This window comes from Balaenoptera acutorostrata, chromosome 11 (genome assembly GCF_949987535.1).
Source record: "Balaenoptera acutorostrata chromosome 11, mBalAcu1.1, whole genome shotgun sequence".
Lineage (NCBI taxonomy): Eukaryota > Metazoa > Chordata > Mammalia > Artiodactyla > Balaenopteridae > Balaenoptera > Balaenoptera acutorostrata.
This window is the reverse complement of record NC_080074.1, coordinates 104,421,417-104,447,279: the sequence shown is the minus strand read 5'-3', so window position 1 is coordinate 104,447,279 and position 25,863 is coordinate 104,421,417. Positions and strand designations below refer to the sequence as shown.

Here is a 25,863-nt window from a genome sequence, read left to right as displayed (position 1 = left end):
CAGATCACACCCAGGTCTCAGATCCACACACGTGCACACACACAGTCCCTCACTCTCCTCGGATGAATGTGCATAGACCCAGACTCAGATCCCACCCAGGTCTCAGATCCACACACGTGCACACACACAGTCCCTCACTCTCCTCGGATGAATGTGCATAGACCCAGACTCAGATCACACCCAGGTCTCAGATCCACACACGTGCACACACACAGTCCCTCACTCTCCTCGGATGAATGTGCATAGACCCAGACACCGCAGTCTGCCAGGCGTGCCCCTTTACAGAGGCTGGCAGGCCTGGTTTAGGTCTATGTGCTCTGTGACCTTGGGCAAGTTCATCAAGTTTGCTTGTCTATAATATGGGAATAGTAGTATTTACATCATTGTGTTGTCAGAGTCCAGTGGAGGGTGTAGGGACAGCTGCCTTGGGGACATATTTCAAGCAAATCCACCCTATTTTCCATGATTCCACCCTCCCCCCACCCCTGCATTGGGCTGTCAATGAAACAGAAAAGCCCAGAAAGAGCTCAGCTACATCCTTGCTGCCCCCTGGATTCCCCAGCCCCAGGCATCAGGTTGCATTAGGCCCCAGAAAGAAGGCTACGCATTTATTAACTAAGCATTTTTGCTAGGAGGCAAGAGAGAGGCAGAGCTAAAAGAACCCTGCATCCTGTGGCCTGAGAGTCTTGCTCAGCACCAGCAGTTTTGTCCAAGAAAAGCAAGACATGAGTCCTTCCAAGCCCTAGTCTATCCCCTGTTTCTGGGAGAGCAATGCCCTTTCAGAAGAGGGAAGGCTGAAATCAAAATTTCCCTCAACTTGCATCCATCCATGCATCCATCCATCCTTCCATCCTTCCATCCTTCCATCCTTCCATCCATCCTTCCATCCCTCCATCCCTCCATCCCTCCATCATCCATCCAAATGCCTTCTCTGAGCCAGCACTATATTAAATGCTGGAGACAGAAACAAAGAATTATGAAAAGTGACCCCTGCCCTCTAGATACTCCTGGTCTGGGAAACAGTTTGCTGCAGTGGAAAGCAAAGATTTTTGGAGCCAAGAGGCCCAGCTTCAAATCCCAGCTCCCTCATTTACCACCAGTAAATGAGGCCTTAGGACACATCATTTAGCTTCTGTTTGCCACAGTTTTCTCATCTGTAAAATGGGCTAATAATTCCTACATTTCAAGGTTCTTGTGAGGACAAAATGAGGTGACATGTAAAGCACCTGGGCTGAGTTAGGTGCTCAGGAACTAGGTTCCATGCCAGGCCTTCTAAAAGTATGCACGGGTTAGAAGATGACTGTGGTGAGGAGAACATTCGACGGGTTTCACTGCAGCAAGATAACAGATTCATTATTTCATCTTGACTCTGGGCCCTCCCCAGTATGGAAACAGGCCGGTCTTAGGTAGGCTTTCCAGGTAACTTAGGGAGCCCTACCTGTTGTAAAATGGGGTCTCCTGCGCCCAAGAGTTCACCAGTTGTTCTGAATGCCCAGTGGGGGCTGAAACTGCGGGGTTGGGTGGGCTTGAGTGAGGGAGGTCGGGTGTTAGAGGGAGGCGAGGTCAAACACGGCAGCTCTTCTCTCGTGAGGTGAAGGGGAGGTGACTTGTGTATCCCCAGGTCCTCGCAGAAAAGCCGCACACACGGTAGGCATGAAGTAACATTTCTGAATGAATGACAGAGCTAGGAAATTCACCCTCTGCCCAGCGTGGTTTTCTTCCCTCTGGCGCCCCTTCCCGGAGAGGCTGGGTCTTCTGTTCTGAGTAGCTGCAGCCAGGTAACCACACGGACTTTGGTGCCCCTCTGCAGCGGGCTGTACAGTTGACACACGGCGGGGACAGGGACAGGACATTGCAGCAACGCGATCACTCCATCCCCCCCCCCCCCAGCACAGGGGAAACAGACTGTGAATTCTGCCGGGGGCCAGCCCTTCTCTGCCTGAGCCCGCCTGGCTTCTGGATTTTTCTGGTTTCCTCTCCACGGGGAGCCTCAGGGAGATGCTGAGAGGGGCCTGAGAGACACTGAGCGGGGGGTGCTCGATGGAAAACTACAGACGGAGACTCGTGCTTCACACCCCAGCCCTGCGGGGAAGTTCTAGAACACACAGGGGAAGAACAGGCAAAGGGAAATTTCCCTTTCTCCTCACAGCTTCTCCTCCCCCCACCACCTGGGCCCGAAGAAATGTCTTTATTATCCGGAAGGGGGCACTGTCTGTCCTGAGTGAATGGCCCCGGACGGTCCTGTATGAGCAGCGTGAGGACATCTCAGAAACAGCGACGAGGGCCCGTTCTGGAGAAGCTCACCGGGCACGTATGGGGGACGCAGATGTTTATTCCACAAGCACCAGTTCACCACTGATGGCCGTCAGGCAATGAGACAGGTCCCAGCTGTGTGCTTAGTGCCCAGAGGTCCCCAGAGCATTGTCACTGCTGCCTGGGACACTCCAGCATCCCAGCCCCTGCGTCCAGAAGACCCTTCAGCAGACATCACCGAGTGCCCTGAAGCACCGACAACACCCTAAGCAGTCTCCCAGATTGCCTTTAGCCCTCCCAGCAACTCTGTGAAGTAGGTGTTGTCCCCCACCCTTGACGGGTCGGGAAACAGAGGCTCAGATGCTTGCCTGTCTACCTGCAAACCTGGGTCCTTTCTAGATTCTTGAGGTGTGTTGTGGCACCTTCTCTAGGAAAATCCCAAGGAAAAGGGTTGTGGCTGTGAAGGTCCACAGCCTTGCCTTGAAACCGCAGAGGGCAGGTACTTGGTGGAAAAGTCCAGCAGTGATTCACCTCCTCCCGTCCCCTCGTCAGCGAGGCCAGTTCCCCTCCCAAGATCTCAGCTTCCAGCCTGGCTGTTGGTGGTGCCCATCCTACCGCCCCGGTGAGAGAGGGCTGTGCCCTGCCCTGTGCGTCCCTGCCTCTCTTCCCGCCGGAGGAGAAGGAGCCAGCGCCGGAGGGGGCAAGGTGAGAGGGGGAGAGGGAGGGACAAGGGGCAAAGGAGGGGAGACGAGGTCGGGCATGAGTCTCTGAGCCCAGCTCTGGGGGGTCGTCTTGGGACAGCGCCCGTGGGGGAGCTCTGGCCGGGAGGCAGGTGGGGAGGGGCTAGGGACAGAGGACTTGACTTCCTGAGCTTGGGTGTTGTAATCCTGGCTCACAAACTTTTGGCCTCAGTCCCTCCTGCTGCTTGTGGTATTTCTCTGCCCCTCCACTTCCCAATACACCAGCTCACACTCAAGTGTGCACAGACACACAGACACACACACACGGTAGCTTTCTGTCTGGGGGTCCCAGGACCACGACTGGATGGGATTCTGAGCTGGGAGGAAGAGGAGAAGGAGCGAAGGTGGGGGACAGTTTCCCTTTCAGGTCGGGTCTCCTAGCGGCTTCCCTGGGACTCTGTGCGGGACCCGGGGAGCCAGGCGGGAGGAGGTGAGCTTCTCGCAGAGGATGCGGGGTGGGTGAGGGGGAGGCGGCACCTGGGAGGCAGTGTGCGTCTGTGCCGTGAGCGGGGCCAGAGGGAAGTCTGGTGTTGGGGAATCTTAGGATGAGGGTGTCACCCCAGCTCCTCCGCACCCCCTGCAGCATCTGAGCTGCTCAGGGACAAGCCTGGCTAGCGGGAAAGTCCGTAGACGGGGAGGGGGCTGGCTCCAGGGAGCGGGTGAGAGAGGAGCGATCCCGGGCCAGAGAGGGAGAGGAGGGGGAGACAGACGGCGCCCCGCAGGTGGGAAGGAAGCGGCCAGGAGAGGGGCCAGACCGGATCAGCCTCCCCGCCGGCTCCCAGGAGGAGGAGGAGGCTGAGGGAGCACAGGGGTGGGGACGGCAGGGCGGCCTGTGCCCCGGGGGGCATCGAGGGTGCGGGCGGCCCACGGGGTGTGAAGGACTCGACGGGGGTCATGTTTTGGTGCCGTGCACACAGGTATGTGTGTGCAAGGGGACGTGACGGGAGCGGCAACAGCGTGTGTGCTGAACGGGCACTGGTATGTGGGTGTGGGCTGAAGCGGGGCTGGGACATCCAGGGCCTGGGCCGCTGCCCCGGGGGGCGCGTGGAGGCCAGCAGCATTTCCACCTGTGTCCGCTCCTCTGCCTACCTGCCCAGCCCCTGAAAACAGTGAATTGGGGGCTCGTCAGCCTCCTGAAGGTTTCCTTCATGGGCGGCCCTGAGCCCGGCGTGGGTGCGAGCGTCTCTGCTTCTGGAGAGCGCTGGCGTGTGGTGAGGTCCAGTCCGCCCCACACCCTGCCCCAGCTTAGCAGAGCAGATGGGCAGCCGGGCAGGTGATGCTAGGGGTTGGAGACGTGAGAGAGCTGGCGTGAACCCTTGGGACGGTGGAGACTTCTGGAAGTCATCGTGACTGAGGATAACACTGTGTTTAAGTATTCCTGGCAAACGGGCTGGGGGTAGAAGGGCACAGCAGAGGGGGGCAGGGAGGGTGGCAGGAGGGTGGCAGGAGGGTGGGGTGCTGTCCTTTGGCTTTTAACCCCAAAAAGGAGAGCTCAGTACAGCTTTTATGTCTAACATCCTCCTGGAAAGTTCTTCCTTGAGTCTAACTTGAGTCCTGCTTGCTGCAATGTAAGCCTGTTCCGCCTTGACTTGCCATGGCCCTGGGCCAGCTTTCCTTTTCACATGCTCTTGCTTTCATTCTGCCATTCTGGTTTTTCACTCTTACCCATAAATCATGCTCCTCTCAACAGCCTTTTTGAAAAAGAACAAACTTGTCACGTGAAGGTCAGCTCATCTGTGTTCTCTTCTCCCAAATCCTGCGCCCACCCTGGGCTCTGGGGTTTGCTTCCTCAGCCTGTGTTCCCCTCTGGCTTTCCCTTCATTTACTCCTTTCCCAGGCGGGTCTCCCCACCTCCAGCTGTTGAGGACAACTTGGCCCTGAAACAGCTGCCACTGGTCTGGGGACAGTGAGGCTTGTCTCCTGGCCACCCTGTTGGTGACCCTATGCTCAGGCCCCGAGCTGGGCTACGCTATGGCTTGGCGAGCAAAGGCAGTATCCCTCCTTGTCTTTTATGGATCTCATGTGTATACCCTGCCCTCCCAACACCACAGTTGAGTAGGGGTCATTCTCTCTTTCAGGGAGACTTAAAGCCCAGAGAGGAGGTGTGATTTGCCTAAGGTCACACAGCAACGTGGCCGCTCAGCTCCCCAGTTACTGTACTGGTAAGTTTGTTCAAACCATTCAAAAATAGTTTACTGAGCACCTGGGGGTGTCAGGGCCTGTTCCTTAATCTCTCTGAGCTTCATTTCCTCATTTATAAAATGGAGTTAATAGTAATTCTCCAAAGATTTTTATGAAGATGAAACTTAATAATGCATGTAAGGATGTGTATGTTTTTAGCACAGTGCTGACTCAAATGTCAACTTCTATTTTTTTTTTAAGCTTTTTACTTCAAAGGACTGGGACACAGGGGCTGGTATGCTGTTTCAGTCCTCCCTTTTCTCTGATACCCCTCAATCTTGAGGGGAACACGTGTTGGACAAGAAATGGAGTAAAATTTTTTTTTTTGTTATTGTTATCGTTTGGGGTTTTTTGGCCGTGATTTGCAGCATGTGGGATCTTAGTTCCCCAGCCAGGGATCGAACCCGTGCTCCCTGCAGTGGAAGCGTGGAGTCTTAACCTCTGGACCACCAGGGCAGTCCCTGTTAACTTCTACTATTACTAGCCAGGTCTGGACCAGACCTTGGGTCTCCTGTTTGATGCTTCTTCATCCATGTTTTTGAGTCTATTCATTCATTTGATAATGATTCAGGGGCCAGTCCTCAGGGTCCCCCAGCCTCAATTCTGTAGCAATATCCACAGTTGGTTCAGGTGTCCCCAGAGGCCAAACTGCCCTGTTCTTTCCACCTGAGGCTTGGTTCTCAAAGCCCCTGGGGTTTGGCTGATCTCTCTCTCTCTGAACCTGGAGCTCTCTTTCCTTCCCTTCTTCCCCCGCCCCTTCCTTTATAGCAGAGGGTGAGGCCTTGGATTCCACGGGGTGCCTCTCTCCTCGCCTTCCCTCCTGGGCTGATCTTGCCACGGAAGCCTCCGAGTAGGTCCCAGTACCAGAGTTTCACCCCGACATTCTTTCCCATTCCTGGGATAACCTGCACCCTCCAAGTCACCTTCAAAAATTTCCATAACCTCAGATGGCCCTGCCACACCTTTCTAACTGACTTGGGCTTGGGTTGTTGCCTGGGTTAAAAGGACTAACAAGTAAACACAGACTCTTCTTTTAATAAAAAGAATCCCTTGTGTTTCTCTAGAACCTTGGAGGAGCAGAGGCCTTGGTAGCTCCTGGTCACTTTGGTTCCCCACTGCCCCTTGGAGGCAGAGGCGGGGGGCCTGGGGGAGCGGATCCCTCGGCAGCCCGGCACGTCTTCCTGGCAGAAACGAGAGTGGAGGTGGCGGAGTGTGGGGAGGGGAGGCCAGCAAGGATTCCGGATAGAGCACGCATCAGTCTGTCTCCTGGCAGCAGATAAACAGACCACGAGAGGGACAGGGTAGGGCAGAGAGTGGCTGCTCTTTAGGAGGGCAGGGAGTCGGGGAGGGCAGTAACCTGCCGGGATGAGCAGTCACTTCTGGGTCTCCCTTGAGGGGACCGCTCGGATCCGGAGGTGAACACCCAAGTGAGGATCCCTCTGGTGACCCCTTCTGCCACCAGAACCCCCGCCTGCTCTCAGGACAGAGGTTCAAGAACCAGGGTCCCCTCGAAGGCCGCTCCTGTCCCCACCTGGCCTTGTGCCCCACCCTCCTCTGCCCTCCCAATCAGATGCCCGGAGCTAGCTGGCTCCCATGTTTACCCAGAGGCAATCGATCACGCTGGCACAGCTACGAGCACACAGCTGGCCCAGGGAAGACCATGCAGTTACCTGGCCACACCTCCCTTTGACCTCCTGTTACCCCTGACAGCCTTTGATCCCTTCTGGCCTGGAGGCCGGAGGCTGGGTGGGTGACACTCATTGGACACTGAGGAGCGGGGGCAGAAGGGCCAGCGGGGACGGCAGCTGACTGTAAAGATCAAAAGAGACTTGGAATGAGAGTCCCCGAGCTTGGGTTTCAATCCCCATCTAGTCCTGAATGGTCTCAGGCAAGTCACTTCATCTGTCAAGGCCTGGATTTTTCTATCTGCAAAATGGGCAAACTAAGAACAAACTGCTCCCTGTTTGTTCTCAGAGCTGTGAGAGCAAAGTGTAACTTTAGGTGCAAATATCATCAAGAATTTGGGAAGAAAATCAATAGTCTGACACTATTCAACAGTATTCCAGCAATAATGAAAGGTTAGGATGGAGAGAGCGGGGGTGACAGGCGTCCTTGGGGCCGCCCAGCTCATTCCTTCCTGTCCCCGCAGGCTGCGCCTCTCCTGCCATCCTGCCCACTCCCATCTGTGGCCTCCCAGCCCGTCCATGGCTGCAGACGACAGAAAAGTGGCAGTTCCCAAGGATGGGCCTTCTGTGGTCTCCTGGGTCCCTGAGGAGGGAGAGAAGTTGGACCAGGAAGGCAAGGACCAGGTGAAGGATCGGGGCCAGTGGAGCAACAAGATGGAGTTCGTGCTGTCCGTGGCCGGGGAGATCATCGGGCTGGGCAACGTCTGGAGGTTTCCGTACCTCTGCTACAAAAACGGGGGAGGTGAGTTCACTTTGAGGTGGGGAGAGCAGTGCCCACCTGGGCACCTCCTGCCTGGGCAGTGGAGGGAGGCTGGCAGGGAGCTTGACTCCAGCATCCCCCCACTGTGAAACGGGGATGGTTCCTCACGGCAAGCTCCTCTCCTCCCTGGCCCCACACAGACCACGGTCAGTGGTTGAAGGATTCAGTCCCTCACTCAGCTCACAGGCTGGGCCACCCTTGCCGGGCACCGTGCTAGATACAAAGCACAGCTCACTCCGGGTTACACTCCAGCAAAGGGCAGCGGACCACAGACAAATACATCCACTGCGGTCTGTCGCATGGTGGGGGGGCAGACTGGCCAGAAGCAGAGCAGGGAGGAGGGGCGGGGAGGGGCGTGAGATGGGAAGCGAGGGGACCAGGAAAGGATCCATCCGGGAGGTGGCCTTTGAGCCAAGACTTGAAGGAGGTGAAGGAGCCAGTCTCAAGGATGCAGTTCAAGTGAAGAACATTCCAAACGCAGGGGGACGGCGAGGGGGGAATGACAGGTGGGAGAGGAAGCAGAGGTCAGGGTTCGGCCCCTCTGGGCCCTGCTCTGAGTGACATGGGAGCCACTGAGGAACGTTGATCAAAGAAATGACATTATCTTGTCTATGATTTTTTTTTTAATTAAAGAAACAATTTAATATTTTTCAGCGCTGGTAGTAAAAATGAGCAGGGGCACGGTGGGGAGGGATCAGAGTCACCTTTGTAAGTGTACAATTAAGTAGTTTTAGTATGTTCACAGACTTGTGCAACCATTACCACGACTGATTCTAGAAAATTTCCATCACCCCCCAGAGAAGCCTTGTACCTGTTAGAAATCACCCCCGAGCCCTCTCGCCACCAGCCCTTGGCAACCACTCATCTACTTCCTGTGGCTGTGGATTTACCTATTTGGAATATTTCACATAAATGGAATAATTCATTTAGATGAGTTTATTTGTGACTGGCCAGATTCATTTTTGCCTTTTGAAAATAACTGTATTCCTCTTGTGGAAATGATATATGTGAATATTAGAAACATTCCAGAAAGGTAAAAAAGAAGGAACATTCCTGTTTAAAAATAACCACTGTTTAGAAAATCCTTCTAAACACTATTTCTATTTAATTTGACAAATATTTAGTGAACATCTACCACGTGTCTTGCTCTGTTTTATTTATTTATTTTTATTTTTTTAATTTTTTTAAGAATTTCACTTATTTATTTATTTTATTTTTTTATTTTTGGCTGTGTTGGGTCTTCGTTTCTGTACGAGGGCTTTCTCTAGTTGCAGCAAGCAGGGGCCACTCTTCATCACGGTGTGCGGGCCTCTCACTATCACGGCCTCTCTTGTTGCGGAGCACAGGCTCCAGACGCGCAGGCTCAGTAGTTGTGGCTCACGGGCCTAGTTGCTCCGCGGCATGTGGGATCTTCCCAGACCAGGGCTCGAACCCGTGTCCCCTGCATTGGCAGGCAGATTCTCAACCACTGCACCACCAGGGAAGCCCTATTTTTTTTTTAAATTTATTTATGTATTTTATTTTCGGCTGCGTTGGGTCTTCATTGCCGTGCATGGTCTTTCTCTAGTTGTGGCGAGCGGGGGCTACTCTTCGTTGCGGTGCTCGGGCTTCTCATTGCGGTGGCTTCTCTCGTTGCAGAGCGCGGGCTCTAGGCGCACGGGCTTCAGTAGTTGCAGCATGTGGGGTCAGTAGTTGTGGCTCGCGGGCCCTAGAGCACAGGCTCAGTAGTTGTGGCGCACGGGCTTAGTTGCTCCACGGCATGTGGGATCTTCCCGGACCAGGGCTCGAACCCATGTCCCCTGCATCGGCAGGCAGATTCTTAACCACTGCGCTACCAGGGAAGCCCCTTTTATTCATTTATTTGATGTGGACCATTTTTTAAAAGTCTCTATTGGTTTGTTACAATATTGCTTCTTTTATGTTTTGGTTTTTTGGCCACAAGACATGTGGGATCTTAGTTCCCCGACCAGGGATCGAACTTGCACCCCCTGCATTGGAAGGCAAAGTCTTAACCACTGACCACCAGGGAAGTCCCTTGCTCTCTGTTTTAAAACTTATAATTCTTACTGCAAATTGCCTAAACCGATGACTCCAAAGAAATAGAAATGGGACTTCCCGGACAGGCCAGGGCTGGGGTGATAACTAACGCTGGGGGAGGATGTGGTGACTTATTCTTGCCCCGGCTGCAGTGTCACGGACATAGAGGTGGCTACGACCAAAGATGATCTCGTTAGAGCCCTTGTTCCACAGAGGAGGACAGGGGCCCAGAGACCTCAGCCACTTGCCTGGGACCACGGAGCTGGTCGACAGCAGCAGGCCCGGGAAGACTCACCAATCCTTCTTTGCTCTCACATGTTGCTGTTGGGAGGGCAGATGGTACAAGAGTTTGGGAGGGCAATTTGGAAATGCCGGTCTTTCTTTTTAAGGAAAGACCTTAAAAATGTTCATCCCTGGGACTTCCCTGGAGGCCCAGTGGTTAGGACTCCGCAGCGCTTTCACTGCCGTGGGCCCGGGTTCCATCCCTAGTCGGGGAACTAAGACCCCGCATGCCTCGTGGCATGGCCAAAAAAAAAAAAAAGTTTATTCTGAAAAGGTGGAAACAACCCAAACGTCCATCAGTGGATGAATGGATAAACAAAATGTGACCTATACTGACACTGGATCGTTATTTAGCCTTGGAAAGGAAGTAAATTCTGATAGATGCTGCAACATGGATGAAACTTGAAGACATTATGCTAAATAAGTCAGTCACGAAAGAATAAATACTGTATGATTCCCCTTCCATGAGGTGCCTAGAATGATCAAGTTCGTAGAGACAGAAAGAGGAAGGGTGGGTGCCGGGGCTGGGGGAGGGGGATGGGGAGTGAGTGTTGAAAGGGGACAGAGTTTCAGTTTGGGAGGATGAGAAAACTCTAGAGACGGATGGTGGGATGGTTGCACAACAGTGTGAATGAACTGAATGCTGCTGAGCTGGACACTTAAAAATGGTTAAAATAGTAAAAGTTATGTTACGTACATTTTACAACAGAAAAAGCAAAAAAAAAAAAAAAAGGTCCATTTCTTTTGCCCTCTGACTCAGCAGTTCCTCTGCTGGAAGTTTAAACTAAGGAACAAAGTAGACAAGTGCACGAGAATGTGGGCAACGGTCCTCACCGCAGCAGGAGGATGACCAGAAAGGCCAGCGGGGTCCTGACCAAAGAAACTCTGCGTAAAACACAGCCACACAGCCATTAAAGTGGCGACGCAGATATGGATTTATTGATATGCAAAGAGGTCCATGATATACATTTTAAAAATGGTTATCAAGTCATGCATAGTAGGTTCTCATTTTTGCAAAGGAAATATATATGTATGTGTTTGTCAGAAAATTGGAAGGATATACAATGCTTTTTCCTTTCCTTCCCTTTGTACTTTCTGCTTTTCTACAGAGTAACGTGCGTTGCTTGAGAGGCATTGTCACATTGTGGTTAAGAGCCCAGACTCAGGGTCAGACCACCTGGGTTTGTGCCTTGGTTTCCTCATCTGTAAAATGGAGATGACACCAGTACCTGTGGCCTGGGAGGCTGCTTTGTGAGGGTTTTGATGTTAGTGAAGGATTTGGAAGAGGGCCTTACACACAGAAGCATCAAGTGCCAAGTGTTATGACTGGGCAATGAACAATAATCTGTGTTCACCCAGGTACACGCTTCCGAGGTGACGGAGGTGGGCGCCCTGGGCTGTAATTTGCTGGGTGTCTTTAGGCCTGCCCTCTGGCTAGCCTCTCACGAGGCTGCTGAAACCATGACCCCGAGAATTTCCCCTAGCAGGGGAGTGGCCTTGTCTGCAGGGGGTGGGGGGGCCCAGTTCAGACCAGAGCCTGAGGGAGGGGAAATACCCTCTGAAAATGATTACAGGGAAAATCATTTTCCCAAGGTGTTTTTGTTTGTTTGTTTTTCTCGAAAACGTAACAAACTTGATGATTTAATAATCATATCAAATTATACAGAACACATGTTTTTGGTTCCAAAAAGAATAAATGGACTAGATTTGTGAAGCACGCTGAGAAAATAAATAGGGCATATATTAGGATCTCCACCTACATTATCATTCACTTCCCTTCGAAGGTCTTTCCTATGCCGGGTGGGGCATGGACTGGAAACTTTCCGCCCGGCCCTGCTCACAGACAGGAGGAAGCTGCTGTCTTGGGCCCCTGGGGGCTGCAGAGGGTGGTTGAGGGGTTGGCTGCCAGCTCAACCCCCTTCCCCCTCCTTGGCAGGAGCCTTCTTCTTCCCCTACTTCATCTTCTTCTTCACCTGCGGCATCCCAGTGTTCTTCCTGGAAGTGGCGCTGGGCCAGTACACCAGCCAGGGCAGCGTCACAGCCTGGAGGAAGATCTGCCCCCTCCTCCAGGGTGAGTGCCGTTCCAGCCACACACACCCCCCGGCCATCGCCCTCCCCACTTCCTTCATCCACCCTGTGCTGAGGGCTGCAGAGGAGCTAGGACGTGTAATCAGGCTTCCTGGGGCCCGAAGCTTCTAGAACCTGGGTGGAAGCAGTCTCCAGGAAGGACGATACAAAATTATAAATAGGCACAACATTAGATGCAGAGCCTTGGGAGGGGTCCTTGCAAGTGAGGAACCCTGAAGCTGAGTCTTCACAGCTTCATGGGAAATGTGCTCCCGAGCGCGTGGCCTGGTCCCAGACACGCCTCCGCAGGGCATAATCATGGTGATGATGGTGATGGTGCGCCAGGGCTCACGTCAGCACGTCACATGCGTCTGCGTCCTCACCTAACCCTCCAGGAGTGTCTGCTTTAACCTCCTAAGATGAGAAAATGAGGCCATTCACGAACCCAGGTCTCCGTGGGTTTGCGCTGTGTCCTGTGTTAGGGACTAAGCTGCTCCCAGCCCCTGCCCTCCCTCTGGGGATCTGTTGGCACTGATGTGAGCAGTGGGGATGTCCTTTCCCACCCTCTGTTCAGGTGATGGGGCCCTGGCGGCCAGTGGGAAACCCAGGGGCCTCCTGGCCCCCGAGCGGTTCCTCGCATGGTCGGGGGGGAGGGAGGACTCTGGTTTGGACGCCAGTCCCTGAGGGGCCGGGCCCAGGACAGGCCTGTCTGGGGGCCGCCAAGCTTCCGCTGGATGGCGTGGACGTGGTGGAACCACGCTGGCTTCTGAGCAGACTGGGAGCCCGACCAGGGGCGGCGGGGCACGGCTAGGCTGGTGCTGACCCCTCTTGGGGCGTCAGATGGTTTGGTGGGGTGCTTGGGGGTCCCTGTGGGGTCTGTGTGGTGATTTTGGGGGGTCCCTGTGGGATGAGAATGGGGACCCTGTGGGGTCTCCGGGATGATTTTCTCGGATCCTTGGGGTCCGTGTGGGTTGTGTGTGGTCCATGGGGAGTCTGCCCTCTGCTTGCTCCCTGGGGTCCACAGCCCCACCGAGGCTGCCCGGGTCCTTGCCTGATGCCCACACACGCGTGGGTTCCCTCCACCCGCCAGAGGCTCGGGTGCCTGGTGAGACCCGAACTCAGGAACCTCCTGACTCTGGCCTCGTGCCTCTGTTCCTCCTGTCCCTTGCGACTTCACAAGTGACGCATGATTGTCACAGAAAAACTAGAAAAACCAGAAAAAGAAAAGAACTTTTAAAAGTGAACTGAAATCTATCACCCAGAGAACCACTTGTTAACTTCTGGAGATGCTCCTTCCGGAGATTCTCTCATGAAACAAAAAATATGTTCAGATATATATCATAAAACTGGGAGAACGCCTAGGGTGGTGTTCTGTCACCTGCTTTTCTTACTTAGAAAAATAAGGAGTAAAGGGCCTCTCAGGCCCGTGAATGAGCCCCGCGGTGTCTCCGGGGCCCCTGTCCTTCCAGCACGGTGGGCAGCTCCCAGGCTGACGCTGGTCTCTGGGACCCTCTTGTTACCCACCCCCCCCCCCACAAGGCATTGGCCTGGCGTCTGTGGTCATCGAGGCCTATCTGAACGTCTACTACATCATCATCCTCTCCTGGGCCCTCTTCTACCTGTTCAGCTCCTTTACCTCCGAGCTGCCCTGGACCGCCTGCACCCACTCCTGGAACACAGGTACTTGTCGTGTCGGCCCTGGGACGGGGCAGCTGGGGCCGGGCGAACAGTGATGGAGCGCCCGGCAGAACAGCCCCCAAACCGAGCTGGGCGGGCACAGGTGGCCACTCTGCTGGCCGACCCCGTGTGGGACCTCCAACCAGCCGCCAGGACAGCCGACAACCCGGTGGGACGGTGGGTGACAAGCGGCTGCCAGGCGCTAACACCCCCCCAACGTCCACCCACCGAGCCAGTGTTCACTGCGGGCCTACTATGTGCCAGACCCTCAAGACCCAGCGGTGGGCCCGGGTGATTCGGCCCAGCCCGGACCAGGGACAGTCAAGCGCTGGGAACAGACAAGCGGACAGAGCAGTGGCAGATTTCGACGGGTGACCACAGAAGGATGGGAAGGGGCCTGCGTGGGGACCACTCCAGGCGGGGCCGTCCCACGAGCCCATCCCCCCATCGCTGGGGAGTGAAGTCCACACGTGGGCGTGGGGGACTGGCCTGAGGTCTGGACAGGGTCAGAGGTGGCTGGCAGGGTGGCCAGAGGAGCAGCCAGATTCACCGCGACGAGAGCAGTGTGAGGCACACAGGGACGGGGGCTGGTCACACGAGCCACCCGAGCAGGAACTCCTGACGCTGGAAAGCGGGGGCTCCAGAGGAAGCTCTGGGGACCGGGAATGCGAGGCCAGAGGTGGGTGGACGGGGTGTGAGGACGTCTCTGCCCACCTGGCCCGCTGCTGACGTCCCTCTTGTCCCCTGCAGAGGGCTGCGTGGACTTCCTGAACCGCTCGGCAGCCAGCGCAGCGGCCCCGCCCGTGAACTTCACCTCCCCCGTCATGGAATTCTGGGAGTAGGTGCCCGGCCTGGAGGCCGCCTCCCGGGGGCCCCAGGCGGAGGGAATTTGGATGTCTGGGGCCCGGGATTGGGGGTGCAGGTGTACACCTCTCTGTGCATGCTTTCCAGCACTCACGTCACTAGGAGATGAGGGACCCTCCACACCTACCGTCCACACCCACACGCTCGCCCCGCATCCACCTGTGTCCCCCTGGACTCACACGCGTGTCCACGTGACTTGCATCGCCCACGTGCCTTCTTACCGTCACCCGCCCGCACCCACACGCCCACCTGCACGTATACAGCCACGGCCGACGGCCAGCGCGAGCTGGGAAGAGTCTGCGCCAGCTCCGCGTGCCCTGATGTCCTGGTGGTAGCTTGAAATAGGCCGAAGTGGGAGTATTTACACCACGGGAACTGGCAAATTTCTACACTCACGCCTGCACCCTCCACAGGAGCACTTGCACCCCAGCGTCCACACGTGTCCACCCTTGCGCTTATACAAGTCTACCCGCCCTCACACTTAACCTTGGCCCACACGTACTCACCGACACTCTCCCCGGGGCGCCCTCCCGGCATCCACGCCGCCCTCGTGCCCACCGACGCCGGCACACACATGTTCCCATCACCCCGGTCACTCTTCAGATGCTGACGCACATCCAGCCCCTGTGTCTGCTCCCCGAGCACCTGCTCAGCCACTGCCCGGATGGGTCTCTGCTCCCCACGGGCTCGAGCTCGCTCAGACGCTTACTGCCCTCACTCTCTGTCTCTACCTCTCCGACAACAGAGAAAGCTGGATGAGTTAGACAGATACCTACGGGATTACGTGATTTGGTCGTCTAACGGCCAGGGGCTTAGAGACCACAGGTGGGAACGTGCTGGCCATGGGGCAGGGAGGCGTGGACCCTGAGACCCGTGCGGTCAGCTCTGAGGATCAGGACACCTGATGGCGGAGGCCACTGTCCCCTCGGCCTCACCTGGTTGTGTGTCTCCCCGTCCACAGGAGACGTGTTCTGGGCCTCAGCTCCGGCATCCACGAACTGGGGGCCCTGCGCTGGGAGCTGGCCCTCTGCCTCCTGCTTGCCTGGGTCGTCTGCTACTTCTGCATCTGGAAGGGGGTCAAGTCCACGGGCAAGGTGAGGGGTTCTGGCTCCGGGACCGCTCTCTGTGGCCCCCAGGGTCCACGGGGACACACATGGCATCCCTCTGGAGACCTGAAAGAGAAAGCAGTGAAAGGGAGAGGCCTGCTGAGAACAGGGGACGTCGCAGGAAGGCAGGGTTCAGCTCAACACAAGAGAAGGCTGTCTTTTTCGGTATGACTTTCAAAGGCCTGTTTACGTAAGTGACATGCAGAGCAAAATAAGAACCATGAAAGTCCCAGGGTCAGAGCTGAGCCACCAGCGGGCTGGCGGGGTGTCTGGTCATCCCTGTCAGCGTTTTGCTGGTCGGCTTCTAGCTTCCTTTATACGTGTGTGTGTGTGTGTGTGTGTGTGTGTGTGTGTGTGTGCACGCACGCGCACGTTGTGTGTGAATATTGCACAATCAGGATCACACACTCGTACGACGTGCTTGTCTCGTTTAACAACACACCAAGACCATGTCTAGGATGAAGTGGCCAACAGAACAGTCTTTGAGGTGGTGGGTTTCCAACCTCTGAAGGAGCTCCAGCTGAGGATGGACAAAGTGGCCTGTTGTGTGTACAGAGTTCACACCGGAGCATCATTTCCAACCCAGAGAGTCTGACACTGACGCCCCATGCTTGTTACAGCCGGGAACAGACAGGGTCCCGCCTTCCCTGATTAGCCCCCTCCCAAAGCAGCCTCCCTCTTCCACGGATTGTTGTGATAGTGATAACATAGAAATAGTAATAGTAATAACGACACGGACAGTGCTGCCCTCTCGGGGAAGGGGCAGAGTGGAGCCCCCGTGTGTCTCCCGTCCCCCAGAGCTCAGGCCACTGCTGCTCCCCCAACCTTAAGCCTGGAAAAGTTCAGTCTAAATTTCCCCACTGATCACTGTACAAATCTGCTCACCTTCCCCCTGGGTGGGGGAGTCCCACTCTCTTCAGGGGGGAAGGGGCGGGCTAACAGCCAGGATAAGGGATTAAGAGAGACCAGAATCTGGATTCAAAAAGAGTTCTTGAAATGTTACGGGTGGAAACTCACACCCCTCCCTGTCCTTCCTCCCGTCCCTTTGCCTCGCTGATGTGTGTCTCGTCCTCTGCTGGGGAGCCCCAGACACCCCAGAATGTGTAAAGGAAGGGGTGGGAAGTTTCCCGTGCTCACCCCTCCTCCGAGGCGGCTCGTGCTGCCTGGGCAAGGGTGACCCTGGCCTTCTCCCCTCCAGGTTGTCTACTTCACAGCCACGTTCCCCTACCTGATGCTGGTCATCCTCCTGATCCGAGGCGTCACCCTGCCTGGAGCCTACGAGGGCATCATCTACTACCTGAAACCAGATTTGCTTCGGCTCAAGGACCCCCAGGTAGGAACCTCACTGGGGACCGTTCCCCCAGGCGTCTCCCGCCCCAAACCAGATCTGGACTTTTGAAAACCTTTGATTGCTTTTCGCCGTTTAGAGGCAATATGTGCCCACTGGAGGAAAAAGTAGATAATATAGAAGAAAATTATGAAAAAGGAACTAAGAACCTCTCGTAATCCCACCACTCAGCTATAACCTCTGTTAGCATTTTAGTATATTTCCTTCCAATTTTTTTTTTTCTAGCTGGTGTGTGTGTGTGTTTCACGTAGTTGAGATAATTATACATGGAGATAAATATATTTTCACTTATAGTGTAAGCATCTTCCTTGTTATTAAATCCATTTGTAAATGTCATTTTATCATTTGCATAATGTTTCCTCCATCCCCCATCCATCCACTCACTCATCCAGCCAAGATGTACTGGGGTCCCGTAAGTCCAGGTACCTCTCTAGAGCTGGTGTGGGCAGCGGGTGGACAGACCCGGCCATATGACCTCTGGGCATCCACACCTGGGGCAGGTGTCGGCTTTTACTCAGCTCTTCCCTGTTCCTGCACATTTAGGTCATTTTTTTTTTTTTTTTATGATTGTACAGACAGCTGCGATGAACACCTTGTGTTTAAATCTTTGACCACATCTCTGATTATTTCCTGACAGTAGTTAGACGTAGACGTGGGATTACTAAGTCAGGGAGTACACACCTTTTAAGGCTCTTGACATGTGCTGTGGACTTTGACCGCCCGTGTTGGTGGGTACCCTTCCTTCTGCAGGCCCATGAGACTTTCAAGTAGAATTTATTTTAACCTTTGATAGGTCAAAGTAGTAGCATGTTGCCGTTTTAATTTTTTTTTTTTTTTTTACTAGTGCGAGGTTGGACATTTTCCCCCTCTGGACTTGTCTGAGCACATTCTTTGCCCCTCCCCTCCCACTCCCCCCAGTGGAGTCTTGGTGTCTTCTCTCTATATTTGATGGCCGTGGCCTCTGCCCACCATGGCTGCTTGGGGGCACGTGCAGGTTGAGGGCGGCCAGGGCCTCAGCTCCGCCCTGCAGACAGGCCTCTCCTTCTCTGGTTCACCATCTGTGGTGAACCAACTAGAAGTTAACAGTCACGCGCACCTATGTGGTGTCTGCTGAGTGCCCAGGGGAAGAGGAGGATGCGTTAGTGGGCGTGGGCTGTAACGTGGGCTCTGCGGGGACGGAGGGGCCGCTGGTTGTGGAGGTGCGGGGCGGTCACTGCTCCAGGCCCTGGCAGGCTCCCCCCATCTTCCCACCGCTTCCTTGGGGTCTCCTGCAGGTGTGGATGGACGCGGGCACCCAGATCTTCTTCTCCTTCGCCATCTGCCAGGGGTGCCTGACGGCCCTGGGCAGCTACAACAAGTACCACAACAACTGCTACAGGTGAGCGGGGTGCGGGGTCCTGGGAGGGGGCCTTCCTCCTTTGTGAGCAGGGGCTCCAAGCTGTGCAAAACCGACACTGTGGTCCCCTTTCCAGACTGGGTTTTTCTCCCTCCCTTTCTTCTCTTCACCGTCTGGTACCTGGTCTTGGGCTCCTTCCCCCCACTTCCTTTCCTCTCTCCTCTTTACCGCTGTCTTTGGATGTCCCCACGTGATGGGTTTCTTTCTCCCTTTTCCTTCCCATTTTCTGCAGGGACAGCATCGCCCTCTGCTTCCTGAACAGCGCCACCAGCTTCGTGGCGGGGTTTGTGGTCTTCTCCATCCTGGGCTTCATGTCCCAGGAGCAGGGGGTGCCCATCTCTGAGGTGGCCGAGTCAGGTGGGTGCTGCTCTGCTGCCTGGGGCCGGAGGGGAAGGAGGGGCAGGGGACAGGAGGGCAGGGGTCCCAGAAGCTGGGTACTATAGGAACCTTTCAGCATCAGGCGGCCGTGCTAGGCACAGAGCAGAACCCCAAAACCAGGGGAGGGAGGAGGGAGGCGGGGACGGATGGGAGGACGGGCGCACGAGTGGAAAGCGTGCTCCCCAGAGCAGCGGACGAGTCAGCCTGCCCTCGGGAGCCGGCGCACGCACGCAGGCGCGCACGCACGCAGGCGCACATGAACGCAGGCGCGCAGGCGCGCATGCGCGCGCACACACAGGGGCGGGCCCCTGATGGAGTGTGTGCCCGGCAGGCCCTGGTCTGGCCTTCATTGCCTTCCCCAAGGCTGTGAGCATGATGCCCCTGTCCCAGCTGTGGTCCTGCCTCTTCTTCATCATGCTCATCTTCCTCGGGCTGGACAGCCAGGTTCGCCCCCGCCCCCGCCCGCCCCCGCCCTGCGACCCCCTTACCAGCTTCTGCGTCCGCCGCCATAACCTCCCCGACCTCGCTGTCCCCCGACCAGACTTCCCAGCCCTGGCCCCGGCATCCGGAGCCTGTCCTTGAGGCTGGTCGGGGGACGCCCGGCCTCCTCTTCCGGGAGGGGCCACTTGCTTTGCTCCCCCAGGCCTGACCCTTCCGCAGATGTGGACGCGCCCTCCCAAACCTTCGGGCCGCCCAGCCCCGCCCAGCCAACCCTCCCGGCTGGGACCTTTCGTGGTGGAGACATGGCTGAGGCAGGGTTGGCCGCAACCCAGTTCTGGGCCCCCTGCGCTCTGTGGGCCAGCGTGGGGTTGGGGAGCGAGGAGGCAGTGGCCCCTCTTACCAGCCCCCTCCGGCCCACAGTTTGTTTGTGTGGAGTGCCTGGTGACAGCCTCCGTGGACATGTTCCCCAGGCAGCTCCGGAAGAGCGGGCGGCGGGAGCTCCTGATCCTCGCCATCGCGGTCATTTGCTACCTGCTCGGGCTCTTCCTGGTCACCGAGGTGAGTGGCGGGGGCGGCCTGCAGGCTGGCGACCCCCTGACACTCTCAGAGCCACATTCCCCTCGCCTTCCCGGCCCTTCACTGCGAGGTTGGAGGGACCACATGGCGGAACCTTCTTGTGTTGGTTCCCTCTCCTTTGGTTTCAGGTGACAGAAACCAAACACAAGCTGGCTTAAGCAGGAAGGTGAATTTTTTCGGTTAGGAAACAGAAAAGTCTAGAGATGCTTTGCTTTCAGGCACGGTTGGATCCAGCAGCTCCAATGACATCATCAGGGATGCTCCCCTCTATCTCCTGGCTCCCCTTTCCTCTGGTGATGTCATTCTTGGGCAGATTTCCCTCCTGGGATGTTACAGACAGCTCTGGGCAGCTTCAGGGTTCCCTTCTGCCACCAACCAACCCCGGGGGGATAGGGCCCTTTCCCTGAGAATTGGCCATTGCTCTTCTTTAGGCCTGGAGCAGGGAGGGGCGCACACTCAGAGTGAGGTGGCCGCAACTCGGCAACTTCCGGAAGGTGGGATGCTGGACAGACAGCACAGTGTACGTGCACCACAGTCCCCGGGGTCCTCGCAGATGTCAGAGATGTTGTCAGATGAGGGCCGGGAGGCTGGGAGTCAGGGACAGGCGGGGCAAACTCTTTTTAGCTGCAAGGGATGAATTCCCTGGACCGGGCAGGGTGGCATCCCAAATGGGCTTCTGTCATCTCGTGTGGGCTGGGGCATGTCCCCTGCCCCCTGGCCAAGGTCTCACTCTGCCCCCTGCCCCACAGGGCGGGATGTACATCTTCCAGCTGTTTGATTATTACGCCTGCAGTGGCACGTGCCTGCTGTTCCTTTCCGTGTTTGAAGTGATCTGCATCGGCTGGGTGTATGGTAAGTGGGTGACGGGGGGGAGCCTTGGGGCCACGCGAAGGGCAGGATCTGCCCTGGGTGAGGACGGGCCCGCTGGTCTCTGCGGGTCTTTGTGCTGCTGTCCTGGTCCTTTTTACTTGAGAAGTTTAGCCGTTGCTGGGAACCCAGGTGTTTCTCATTACGGCAGTGGAGCTGGGCTAATGACAACAGAGTTCTTTGAATAGTGAGAATAATTATAAATAACTGTGCACAGCTTTCTGGATGCAGAGGCTGTTGGAGGCCTTCTCCCATGGGAATCCTAGTCAAACGGGACCTCCAGGGCCATTTAGTCTGATCCTTCAGAGATTCCCACATGCCCTTTCGAAGTCATCACCCAGGCTTTGCTTGAATACTTCCACGGACAGGAAGCTCATCCCTGTGTTTTTGACGTAGGCTTTTCTGTTGTGGTGGTCGTGCATTTCTTTCTGATACTTTGGTGAATTCTGGCTTCCACTGACTCCCACCAACAGCCCGGCCCCCTCAGCACTGAGGAAGCCAGCCAGCGGTGCTGACCACGTGGTATCCAGCCTGTTAGCGTGCCTGACGACGGCGGCAGCGTGGGGTGGGGTTGGGGGAGAAGCCATTATGTCCCGAGCACTGCACTGCTGAGTGCCGAGTGCTGTCTCGTAATCTGCACCACAGCCCTTTACAGGGGAAACCGAGGCTCAGAGAGGTTGGGTCCCTTGCCTACGCTCACACGGGCACGTGGAGGAGCCGTCATCATGCCGCGGGTCCCTCGGGCTCCACTGCACCAGTTGGAGGAACGGATTGTCAGTGTCCCAAAGCTCAGGGCAGAGAGGGTGCGTGGGTACCACGCAGCAGGGCCTCAGGACGGGACACGAATAGGAAGGGTTTTATCTCGCTACCCTAGGCCTTCCTCGTTGGCGTCCTTCCCTCCCCACGCGTCTCCTACCTTTTTGCTCTGATTTTCCCACTGCTTTTCGACACTTGCTCTCAGAGAGGATCTGACAAACTCGATGACAGCGAGGTGTAAGCGGCTGATGATATGTTGCACCTACAGCAGCGGTATCTGCTTTTCACCTGGGGGGAAGTTAAGACGCCAAAGGGACGACTGTCTAGCGGTGGCATTTCGCAGTGCTCTTTTTGTGGTGGTGAGGGGGTGGCTAGAGGGCTCCCAGGCCTTTCCCACTCAGTGGCTCTTTACTTCTTAGAAGGTGGAGCAAACGTGGAAACCTAAGGACGTTAAACCAAGTGCAAGAGGCAGCGTTTCCATGGCCACAGCCCAGCCCCCTTCTGTGCTTCACTGGGAGCACAGAGGGGCCCCCTGGAGTCTGGGGTGCAGGTGCCGCCCCCGCCCCGCAGGGCTCAGCGCTGGGCTCGAGCATCGGCTCCCTTGATGTTTTGCTATTTTTACTTGAAGCCGAGTTCACCTCTGCGATGCAATAAGCATGTGTGTAGCCGCTGAGCCCCGTTCTGGCTCACACCCTCCTCTGTGTTAGGACTCGGGTCTTCATCCGTAGCCCTGAGAGCAGAGAGGCCCTGGGAGGTTAGGGGCTCTCTGTTGGTGGCGGCCTCCCCTCCACCTCCAGTGTCACTCACGTGTCCTGATCCAGTTTCCCCCCCACGGTGCGGTGCGGGGAAGAGGACGAAGCCGTCCCCTTCCTGTCCTCACACTCTACCCCCACCCACCTGGTCAGGGGCCGACCGTTTCTATGACAACATGGAGGACATGTTTGGCTACCGGCCGTGGCCCCTGGTGAAGATCTCCTGGCTCTTCCTGACCCCGGGCCTTTGCCTGGTATGTGCCCTCCAGCACCACCACCCCCATCTCCTCCTGCCTCTAGCCGACTCCGGGAGGTGAGGGGCACGGGCTGAGTTCTGGGGCTCCTTCCCGCCTGCCCAGTTACCTGGAGGGGCTGCTCTGTGCCCTCTTATGTGCTGGTTCCCCTCCCCCCTTTTCTTGGCCAGTCTCTTTGCTTTACCAGCACTACCATCTGGTCTAGTTCCTGCTCCATCCCTTCCTCCCCAGCACCTCTGTCTGTCTGTCTGTCTGCCTGCATGATTTCCCAACTGTTGGTCTCCCTCTCCTTGTCTGCTTTGGAGCTCCTCCGTCTCCCCTCCCTGCCTTCTGAGCCCACGGTCTGTGATGGCACCAGTGTGTTGATATTTAACTGTGCTCAGTCCTGAGGAGAGGGTTTCACGGGCTCCCTCCCGCATCTGCGTCGGCCCCTCCCGCTGTCTTTCTAGGCCACTTTCCTCTTCTCCTTGAGCAAGTACACACCTCTCAGATACAACAACGTCTACGTGTACCCAGCCTGGGGCTACTTCATCGGCTGGTTCCTGGCGGGCTCCTCCATGGGCTGTGTCCCACTCTTCATCGCCGTCGCCCTCCTGAAGGCCCAGGGTTCCTTCAAGAAGGTAGGGGCTGGGGGAGTGGCGCATTGAAGGAGGGCACCGAAGGGGCTGGACTCTGGGCACGACACCACGGCCGGGCCAGCTCTGAGTGCCGGGCTGCCCTTCGGTCTAAGGGAATCTTAAGGAGAAGGGTCTTTGAAGAAGGGCTTCATTTTCAGAAATGTTCAAGAGTCCTAGAGTCCTAGACCTTCAGAATCTGACCTCCAGCAGATCATCTGGGCAGGTTGACCAAGGGCAGCTGTCAGAGGGTTAAGGGGGAAAGTAAGTCACAAACAAGAACACAAGGTGCCAGACGTAGGGGGTCATAGAGCACAGATTCCTGCTCCTGGAAACTGGTGACCAGCAGCCATGGTTCACCCACACAGGCTCCCGGCTTCTCTCCTCCTCTCAACCCTGCCTGCGAACCATATGCAAAAGGCTCCCTATTTAGGGTTCAGGACATGTCTTCCTGGAAGGGACAGAGCCAGTGTCCCACAAAGACATTACATTTGTGGAAATCTGTCTCGCCCACAAGTCACAGAAAACCCAACCTGCAATAAGCAAACGGGCTTAGTTTCTTCTTACATATCAAGAAGACCAGAGACGGGGGATCCTGGCATTTGGTTCAGCTGCTTAAAGAGGCCGTTGGGGACCAGACGCTTCCTCTATTCCTGCACTTCCATCCTGGTCATGTTGTCTTTTCATCACCATGCTTATCACTGCATGGTCACAAGAAGGTTGTCATGATTCCAGTCATCATGTCTGCATTCCAGGCAAGAAGGAGATGGCACCAATAACAGTGCTAATCGTAGGACTACTACTAGGAAGAACAATACTAGACAGTTACTGAGCATATGATAATAGTAGCAATAAGAATAGTAACAACAAGAACAAAATAGACACTCGCTGATCACTTAACCCTGTGCCAGGCACTGTTCTCTGAGGTGTGTGCTGTCATCTTACAGACGAGTCACAGTGTTGTTCAGTGGGTTGCCTACGACCGCACAGGCGTCAGTAACAGAGCCAGGACGGGAGCCAGGCGGTTCACACGCTCAATCACACGTTACTGCCTCTTCTCGCTTCTCGAGCTCTGTGCCCTTTCACTCACTCACGCTGAGCTGTGTGCTGGGCTCTGGGGACACAGACATGAGGACACGTCTTTGCCTCTCTTGCCACCAGCACCACTGACTCCTCTTCTCCCCACAGCGCCTGCGGCAGCTCGTCACCCCTGACCCCAGCCTGCCACAGCCCAAGCGATACCTGTGTCTGGACGGTGGCAGCAGCCAGGACTGCGGGCCCTCCCCAACGAAGGCAGGTCTCATGGCTGGGGAGAAGGAGACGCACTTGTAGGATGTGGCCGGAAACCAGGTGGCTACTGAGCCAGGAAGCTGGGTCAGGGCCCCCGTGCCCCCGGCGGACAGCCTTCACCTCTGCCCCCTCCCGCAGCCCTGCCGAGAAGCTCTGTGATGTCCGTGGGCAGCCCCTCCCGGTGGGCTAGAGACGGTGCCGCCGGAGCCTGCCGTGCCTGTTGGAACACCCCGTCTTATCTGTGAAGGCGGAGGTCTTTGTGGAGCCCACCGTCTGGTTAGAACAGCTGCAGTGTGCAATAGCGGGACCGCCCAGTGTAGCGAGGCTTCCTCTTAGCACTTGCGATCTCTGTGCTTGGGGAGGGTAGCGCCCGTAGAGATACACGCCACGTTGCATGTGACAGCTGAACACCCCACGCTGGATCCTGACGCTCCACTGGAGGGCTCCCTCACCTGGCTTAGTGTCCTGGAGCCCGCGGGAAGGAACCAGAGAAACGGCCACCGTTGTCTTGCGTTTTCGCGGAGGTGGTGTCTCAAGGTGTCCCCAGCTCCAGCCCTAGTTCCACGCCGGCCTTGCAGTGCTGTCCTTAACACACAGAACAATGGGGTGGCAGGGGCTCAGGATGGCCCCTGCACTTGGCAAATAGGCACGACCACGGGCCTGCACCCAGGACAGACGTGGCTAGTCGATCTCAGGTTCTTCCCCAGCTGATAGCCTTCCAAAGACAGTGTCCCCGGCAGCTCCGTTTGCCATCCTGCCTTTGTCCCGACCCCGACTTCATGGATGAGGAAACTGAGGAACCCAAGAGACAAAATGATTTTTCGAGTTCATGAAGCTCCTCGGGGCCAGAGACACGACTAAAGCCGGGTCTCCTGCTCTCAGGCCGGTGTCCCTCCCACTGCCCCCTCCTGCCTTGTTAACAAGCACCCATGGATCGCCTGCTGTGTGTGCCAGCCTTCTTTCTGTTCGTTGTGGTCCATGGGGTGGCAGGGAGAGAGTTCCCTCTGGGGGCGGGGGGTGCGCAGCCCACCCAGATTGGCAGCCCTGTCCTGGCAGCTCCTCCACCAGCCCACACCCCTCTGACCGGATTTCCTCCCTGGACTTCGCTCTTCTTCCCACTTTCCCCTCCCCCTCCCCCAGGGGATGCCTGGGCATCTGGGAGAGCCACCCCCCGACTCCCACGGAGAGAGGTGTGGGGTGCTTCTCTCCCCAGGCCCCTGCCAAACCGCGCCAGACCCTTCCCTGGCTGGGGAAGGCTTCCTGGAGGAGGCTCTGTGGTCTTGTGTTCCAACGTCAAGGGGGGGGCGGTCTGGGGGAGGTAGGCCACTTCTGGACAGTTTCCTGGGGAGAACCTGGGGTCTGGATGAAGGGCCGCCGCCTGCAGTGATGCGAAGGTAGATGTCACTGCCTGGTGACTGGAGGAAAAGTCTGTGGTCCAGCCAGGGTGAGCTCCAGCCTGACAGCCCCAGGCATCCTCAGATCATCCGCCATCCTTCGCCCAGATCTGCGAGGGCTTCTCAGCTTGTGAGAATAGGGATG

General features: G+C 56.3%; 1 protein-coding gene across 9 annotated transcripts; it reads left to right on the top strand.

Moving 5' to 3' along the window:
- Positions 1-3,290: 3,290 nt before the first annotated feature.
- Positions 3,291-25,263, top strand: SLC6A12 (solute carrier family 6 member 12). 9 transcript variants are annotated; one of them, XM_057556647.1, is made up of 18 exons: positions 3,343-3,423; positions 5,072-5,155; positions 7,324-7,601; positions 11,875-12,009; positions 13,545-13,685; positions 14,433-14,520; positions 15,508-15,640; positions 16,851-16,985; positions 18,275-18,378; positions 18,629-18,753; positions 19,106-19,218; positions 19,686-19,773; positions 20,223-20,311; positions 20,541-20,643; positions 22,320-22,420; positions 22,870-23,040; positions 24,223-24,327; positions 24,463-25,263. In XM_057556647.1, the coding sequence occupies exons 3-18, from the start codon at positions 7,379-7,381 to the stop codon at positions 24,481-24,483; spliced, it is 1,875 nt and encodes a 624-aa protein (XP_057412630.1). In that variant the 5' UTR covers positions 3,343-3,423; positions 5,072-5,155; positions 7,324-7,378; the 3' UTR covers positions 24,484-25,263. The 9 variants fall into 9 exon arrangements, with proteins under 9 accessions (XP_057412626.1, XP_057412630.1, XP_057412624.1 ...); XM_057556643.1 differs by lacking the exon at positions 3,343-3,423 and adding an exon at positions 3,291-3,337 and having other exon boundaries at positions 24,223-25,263; XM_057556641.1 differs by having other exon boundaries at positions 24,223-25,263.
- Positions 25,264-25,863: the final 600 nt, after the last annotated feature.